The sequence below is a fragment of the Monodelphis domestica genome, chromosome 4 (assembly GCF_027887165.1).
Source record: "Monodelphis domestica isolate mMonDom1 chromosome 4, mMonDom1.pri, whole genome shotgun sequence".
NCBI classification, from domain to species: Eukaryota; Metazoa; Chordata; class Mammalia; order Didelphimorphia; family Didelphidae; genus Monodelphis; species Monodelphis domestica.
Genome location: NC_077230.1, coordinates 304,323,755 through 304,331,896, shown reverse-complemented (window position 1 = coordinate 304,331,896; position 8,142 = coordinate 304,323,755). Strand labels below are relative to the sequence as shown.

The following is an 8,142-nucleotide window of genomic DNA, read 5'->3' as shown; positions in this document are numbered from 1 at the left end:
GAAAAGAGTATACCAACAAAAACTATGTGAGACAGGACTCTAATAGAAAGCGGTATTGCTCTCACTGCAGACTGAGAGAACAGGAGACTCCAGACCTGAAATCCATGGAAGCAGCAATAGCTTCTGGAGAAAAACCCCATTATTCAGAGGTTGTGGCTAGGAACAATCATTATACTACATGATGGCAGGCTCTAGCATTATCTAGTAAAAAAAGAGACAAATTTGGGAAGTACCCCCAGGGAGGAAAAATGAGGGCATAAGCATAAAGGGAAAAAAGGGAGATGGTAGAAAGGAAAAAGAAAATGTTAAAAATTTTAGTGGTGGAGAAACAGATAGTTGGGCAAGATGCCAAGGGAAGCAATCTAAGTACAAAACAGAAATCTATAATTGAGTTGGAGAGAGAAATTAAACACCTAGAAGCAGACATGAAGCATAACATTTATGGTTCACAATACATGAGCACACAAAACTGCAGGGAGAAAAGCAAGGAACAGATTAAAACCTTTTTGGAAAGTTTCGTAGCTTGCAGAATGGGTCTAGGGAGTGGAAAATCAAACAGGGATAGCAAATCTTTAAAACAGCAATTTTAAGTAACCAGATCATTCTGACAAAGCAGCCAAATGATACATTTTTGCAAATGATCTTGAAATGGATACATTTGTACATATAGGGGGGGGGGGAAGAAAAAGAAATGAGGGGAGAACTACCTTAAAATCCAAAGCAAAAGACTTTTACCCATGAGATAATATAAAAAATCTTATAACACTCAAAGATACCAGTCCTGGGGATGGATTTAGCACAGATCAATATCAAACTTCCAATGACTGTCTATTCCCTGAACCAGAGGCTTAAGAACAAGTTAAGGGAGTGGGAACACAAGAGTCTTTGATAGTGAAACATCATCCAAGCAGTTCTCAAACTGAAATGAACACAAACACAAACCTTTCCTCTGAGCAAGCTGTTAGCTCACAGACAGCAGTGGTCCAAAGTGATACAGAGCTAGTTAGTAATAGTGTATTGAATGAGGGTGGAATAACTAAATAGGGAATGGTAGATTACACTATAACATCTGCAAAAGCTGAAACATCTACTAGTTATGCATGTTCATTACAAACATGGGGCAAGAAAATGCAAGGGGCAAGAAAACCTGTGCATGCAAATAGCTAATTTACCATAATAGCTAATTTATAAGAGACTCCAGAGCCATATCTTGGGACAGAAGTGGGAGAAAAGAATTACAAAAATCTCAGTGATACAGGGGAAAGTGGATCTGTATTAAAGTCATTCCCAAAAGATACCACCATAGAGGGAATGGTTTCTATGTCAACAGATTAACAAGAGAAAACAGTAAACCCACAAGAATAAAATTTGTCACCACAGAACACAGAATTGGAGCATATTGCTGGGCAACAGCTAGAAAAAGAATTGGGAAATATAGAAATCTGTCACAAGCTTGATGCTATAGTTTTATTTTATCAATGGATAATCATTTTCTTGCTAGTTGATTTTAAGTGTATTTTTATACATTTAGAAATGTATTATATTAAATGTTCTTTTAGAGATAACCCACATATTTCCAGAGTGAAAGGAAATCAATTATTAGTTGAGAGCAGGGAAATATTAATTGCCTATTTCTCATGTATTGGTTTAGAGAGGTCATGTGACTAGGCTGATATCACACGACTTATAGGTACCTGAGGTGAGATGTAAACCCACTTCTTCTTGGCTCCATGTCCAGTGTCCTATCTACCATACCATGATAATATCTGCCTCCTCTTATAGGGAGACAATGAAAGAAAAGTATGATTTTTAACACAAACAATAACCAGAAAGCTTGGTACAGAAATGCTAAAGAGTCACACAATAGGGTCCTTCTTGCAGTTAGGTTTGCTGCTGGTAAAGATGAACAGTATTTCTGAAGTCATCTTCTTGGAATGGCATCCAATCCGTAAAGAGTCTATACTGACTCTCAGTGGTCTTAGATCAAAAGCCATCACAGGTAAGTTGGTTTTGTAACACTGTCCCCTAGAATTATCTTGTTTAACATTCCAAGTTTCAGGGAAGAGGAGTCATCTGTCCAAACAATGGAAGTTGATAAACTTTTCTTTTCACTTTTGAAAATTGACCTTCTCCGATGTTTGTGTAGCAGTTGCTTCAATTTGTCCTTAAAGAAACTGGTTGTGAGTGTATAGAGGATGGGGTTCAGAGCACTGTTTATTGGTAGGAAAAATATTACAATCCAAGAAGTGATTGTGTCTAGAGAAGGAAATGAGATGTTGAATTATGGGAGACAGTTTATTTATTTCTTTTTAAATAAAAGAATATACAAATATTTTAGGGTCAAAATGTAAACAAAATTTTTGAGACCTATGATGTCTTTAACTTTTCAGCTTTTTTACTCAAATACAAATCTCCAGGAGAAGCAAAGACCAACAACCAAAATCTGGGAGTGTTTGGCTCCAGTCATACAGAATTCATTTTCTAATTGGACAGTCATTTATTTCATACCAGACCTGAACAGAAATCATTGCTACTGCAGACCCAGAAATTGACCACACAGCTTTTTCTTGAAGATCTCTGGAGAGGGGAATTTGAATTAGCTTTTGGACAGCTTTAATTATTAGGAGATGAGTCTTTACCTTGAGTCAATATCTGCCTCTCTGCATATTTCACTTGGCTCCTGTGTCTACCCATGGGGGCAAATAGAACAATTCTAAGCCTCTTCATATAAGAGCTCTTCCATAAGTGAAGACAGCTATCAAGTCCCTGCACCATCATTTCAAATCTTCTCTTCTTTAGGCTAAACAAACACAACAAGTTCCTTCAGCTTCTCTCCTTAAAATATGATATTGAGGCTTTTTCCCACTGAAGCTTGTCCTTAGAGAAGGATGATGATCATCCTTTCCTGAACACTGTACAATGTATCAATGTCTTTTCTAAAATATAGTATCTTGAAATGAATTCAGCATTCCAGATTTGGTATGACTAGGGCACAGTAATGGAACCATCACCTTCCTAGTCCTAGATGCTAGTCATTCACTCCTTTAATGCAACCCAAGATCATATAACATTTTTGCCTGCCATATTATACCTTTGATTTATACTGAGCTTACAGTCCACCAAAACCCCAAATCTTTTTCAGATGAACTTTTTAACCATGCCTCCCCCATTCCTATATATGGAGTTACTAACTTCCATTTATCCTACACATTTGTCCTATGCTTTTCTCCACCATTTTCCATTTGATTTCTTTCTCACATTATCTCTTTCCTCTCTCCTCTTCTCATTTTATATGGTAGCTCACATTTCTAGAGCCCTTGATGGTTTACTTTCACCAAAATCCTGCTCCAAAGCTTCAGTGCAGATTGGAAGTGAGCTTGGGCTCCCAAAGGCTAAAGGGATAGAGTATGAGGAGTGGAGTATGGGTCCTTATTTTTTAAGGTGGACAAGACCAGTGTCAGACTCTGACTCTTGTATAAGGTCCTGGTCTAGTTGTAATGGAGAATTTCATCACCAGATTGATCACTAGGTAAGGAATATTTTAGTCATAGCAATTCTCAAAGACTTTCCATTGGGGTGTGGAGGAGTTTTGGTCTTGCTCAGTGACATGAACACACAACAAAATCCAGACCACTGAAGTCTCTTTTAAGGTTTACAGAATACTATCACAAACACAACTTTATATTAGGAATTAGTAATGTTATTAATCTTATCTATGGGTGATTTGCCCATGCCATACCTGTCTACAATTCAAACCCAGTTTTCTTTACCACTGTGTCATATTTCCCCTTGGGCACAACTTGCTCCCATGTCTCTTCCCTCCAATTAACTCCATTTGTTCCCTATTATGTCTTGGATCACATAGAAATTACTCTGTTTAGCATTTAAAAACTTTCATAATCTGGCTCCTAATTCCTTCTCCAGCCTTATTATGTATTGCTCCCCTTTATACAAACTATGATCTAAGCAAACTGGCCTTCTTGCCATTCTTCTATTATGGCACTCCATCTCCTTTTATTGCCTTGCACATGCCTGGGATGCATTTGTTCCTCTCTTCTACCTCTTACAATCTATTTCCTTCAAGGCTCAGCTCCAGCTAGTACCATCTTCTGTAGGGAGACTTTCTTGATCTCCCCAGCTCTTAGCACCTTTTCCCCAAAATTATTTTGTACCCATTTTGTTTTGTTCATTTGTTTCAGTTGTGATTCACTATACATGCCCAAATATGGGATTCTCTTAGCAATGATATTGGACTGGTTTGACATTTCTTTCTCCAGTTCACTTTATAGATGAATAAACTGAAGCAAACAGTTAAGTGACTTGCCCAGGGTCACATATGTAGTAAATGTCTCAGGTCAACTCAAGAAGATAAGGGTTCCTGACTGCCCCATTTTCTCTCTCTCTCTCTCTCTTTCTCTCTCTCTCTCTCTCTCTCCTATCTACACATACACACACACACATACATATATATGTATATATATATATATATATATACATAATTCATACACACATAGATACATACATACACACATACTGTTTTTCTAGCTAGATCTTCAAGGTCATGGGTGGTTTCACTTTTTGTTTGTATTTTCAAGGCCCAGAACATTGCCCAGTTCCTAGTAGGTGGTTAACAAATACTTGCTGATGATGATTTCCTATCCCTTTGTCAAACTTTCTTGCTATTTTTTTCTCCTATTTTTCCTCTCTTTTCCCCTTTAGTTCATGGCTCAGTCTTGCATCTTCCCTCCTCCCCCTTTAATGCCCTTAAATGGGAATAATGTGGGACCAAAATATATTGTTAATATTTGCTTTTATCATAAAATAAAACATTATGTTTCCAGTCCTTAATTTAAAAAGTAATAGAACTGAACAATTTTTTCACTCTGAGGGAAAAAATAATTAAATTTAAATTGTTTTTAATTTATCTCTCAATTATTTTTCTGTGACCAGTGATCCTTGTCAGAATAAAAGTTCCCTAATGCTGAGGGGGAGTATCTGCATAGGGTTTTGCTCTGATAATTAAAATTCTCATGGCTTGTGTGAAGTCCCATTAAGTCAAATGGCTGCTTTGGGTAGGGAGGGGAGACAGAATGGAAAGAGCCCAGACTTGTTTTGGCTTCTGTGCAGGACCTGGGTAAGAGTGATAAGCTATCATGACTTAATAATGTCATGGGGACTTTTTGAAGGCAGGGACTATATTTGTTTTACTTGAAGGTATAGAATTGAAAATGACATCATGCACTGATACAAGGGACTCTGAAGTTGTCCATGACCTATGTTTCCCCCTGTAATACAGTATAGACTTGGCACAAAGTGCAGAGTTCTAAGTGTGGATTGGAAGCAGTAAAGCAAGGGCATGAAACTAAAAAGAAATGGAAGTCACCAAACCTTCTGTGAGGCAGATGGTGGCTTAGTGGATAGAGCGATGGACTGGAGTCAGAAAAACTTGAGTTTAAAGCTGACCTTAGACATCTCCTAGCTAGGTGACTCTTGGCAAGTCACTTAACCTCTAATTTCCTGCCAAAATGATCCTCTGGATCCATTGGAGAAAGAAATGGCAACCCCATGATTCTTATCAAGAAAAACTCCATGGACAAATATGGTCCATGGGGTCATGAAGAGTTGATGTTTCCATCCATAGAACAACAACAAAGTGTACATAAAGATCCTTGCCTGCATGCATATTGACCTAAAAAACCACATATGGGCATTATCTTGTTCTATTGTATTTTTAACATATTTTGTTAAATATTTTCCAGTTATATTGTGGGCACCTCAGCAGTAAAGAACATAGTTAATTAGGCATGCTTTGATATTTTTAATTCTATTATAAGTCCCTTTAAATTGGCCAGTGGAACAGAAGACCTATTGAAACCCCATAACTGGTTCTCCTTCACTTTCTCAGGTGCCAGACTCCTTTCATCTTCTGAGCAGAAACACAGAATCTCTGAATGGTTATTTCCTGATTTTTCAGTGGAAGGGGAAAATCTCAAATTGAGTGATATTAATTTATCCTCTCTGAAGAACCTTCCTCCTTATCCCCACCCACTCACAATATACAAAAGAGGACCCAGAAGAAGTTTTTTTTTCTTTCTTTTTTTTTCTTTCCTGAATAGAAAGGACTCACCTGGTATTTCCACCTGGAACAGGGAAAGAGTTTTTATTACAAACACAGGAATCCAGCAGATGGCATCAGAGAACACGATAAAGAAGAAGCGATTGGCCAAAGCTACATCCCTTCTAATGGGAATCCTCATGTCTGATGTCTGCAGGGCTGTTTTTTGAATCGAACAGAACATGCTGATATAGGAAAACACTATGATGAGGAAAGCCAGCAAGTTCACACCTGGTGGGGGAAAAGCAAAGATCTTAACACTTTGGTGCTATCAGACAATAGTGCAAACAATGGGATATTTTTAGGGGTGTTAGTTAAATGTATCTGCCAAGAAGATAGTTCAGAGAAAAAAAAGCTACAGTGAAGTTCAGAGAAAATTCAGTTAAGTAGATAAATTCTGGGTCAGATCTCCACAGATTTGAGATTGTCAAATGAGAAGAATAAAAAAATTTAAATATATTGGCATTCTATGAGAAGAATCCAAGACTACAGTGTAAATATAGCAGCCTCATGAGGTCAGATCTGGCTTATCTGAATTAGAAGAGAAAGATTTTTTAAGGTCTCTGAAACTCCATGATGATTTTTCTTATTTGTACCATCATCTGTAAGTCATTTAGTGACTGCAAAAAGTAGCCCAAGATAACCTTCAGAGCTAATTAAGCAAGAGGAAAACTCCCATGGGGGAAAAAAGCCTTATTTTGGGGGGAAGGAGGTTATCAATAATACAATTAATTAAAAAGACTAAGAATATTTGGTATTTACTTTTAATTTATTGTTGTTGTGAACAATCTAAAAAGCTTTTAAAAATACAAATATACAATTTACACAGAAAAAAACATAAATCATATTTAGATTTCCCAACACCCTTTATTCTCTTTTCTAACTCCTTAGTCATCATATTTTTCAAAATTCTCTTATTTTCAGTAGGGAAGACAACTTTAAATAAACTTTCCCCAATGTCATTATAGCAAAGACAAATGCTTTTAAAAGGTGTTCATCTAAGACATGAATGTAAAAAATAGCTTTGTTTTGGGGAGTCTAGGGTAGTAGTATATTCGAAAAGGAGGGGTAAAAACCATTTCACAAGCACCAAAATGCCCTCATAAAACAATTCTGTTAGTTATAGGATAGGTTTCAGTATAAAGTTGGTTAAAAACTTTAGTGTCACATTTTAAAAACCTTATTTTATATTATCATACAATTATCTTTGAGATAGTTCCTTGGTATGGATCCCAAAGACATTGTAAGAAGACTCCTAGTCTAGGTCATTTTCCAAAAAGAAAGACTTTTTATAAATATACTATGCATATTTGCATATGTACATATTTGCAGGCAAAGATAAAGATCCCGTTCTCACGTGTTCCTAGGGTATACATTTTTATGGAGGTTATATATATTCCATGTATATCTAAAGAGAAATTAGAGAGGAAATTATCATTCATTCAAAATACCTTTATTTGTGCCTACTATGAGCAAGACATTTGATGTAGTCATTGTATAAGTTGAAAACATTCATAAAATATGTTGTCCTCAAGAAGTTTGCAATCAAATTGGGAAAATGGAACATTCACAAATAACTATAATACCAAATGTATTATGACAAAATACCCTAAGTGGTAGAAATTGAATGCTATGGTAGTTTAGAGGAAGGAGAGATCTACTCTGCCTAAGGTGATCAAGGAAGCCTTTCCCTCTCTAAAGTGCAAATTGATTTGAATAGGATTATGAAAGGAGAAGTTCTTTTAATCTTAGGTAAATATATCAGCAAAGACAGGAAGGTGGGACAATGTAGAATATATTCAGAGAATAGCAAATTGTTCATTTTGATTATAACATAGGGCATGTGAAAGGGAATGAGCTAAGCCTGGAAAAGTAGGTTATTGCCTACACAAAAATTAAGGAGATTGGCCTTTATTCATTGGGGAGTCATCAGCTGACTTTGAACACATAACAAAGTAGGAAAGGGAGAATGAACTATTGTTTATTCATTCAGTCAAGAAACATTTATCATGTACCTAATATGCATA

The 8,142-nt window shown here is 36.4% G+C and overlaps 1 protein-coding gene across 5 annotated transcripts in view; it reads right to left on the bottom strand.

The window, feature by feature from the left end:
- Positions 1-276: 276 nt before the first annotated feature.
- Positions 277-8,142, bottom strand: part of RXFP2 (relaxin family peptide receptor 2) — an 85,235-nt gene continuing 77,369 nt past the window's right edge. For all 5 annotated transcript variants that reach the window (XM_056825135.1, XM_056825136.1, XM_007495284.3 and 2 more), the window contains 2 exons: positions 6,128-6,346; positions 277-2,256 (listed from right to left, as the gene is read on the bottom strand). In XM_056825135.1, the coding sequence (XP_056681113.1) occupies positions 1,994-2,256; positions 6,128-6,346 (482 nt within the window). In that variant the 3' untranslated portion in view covers positions 277-1,993. The remainder of the gene's footprint in view (positions 2,257-6,127; positions 6,347-8,142) is intronic.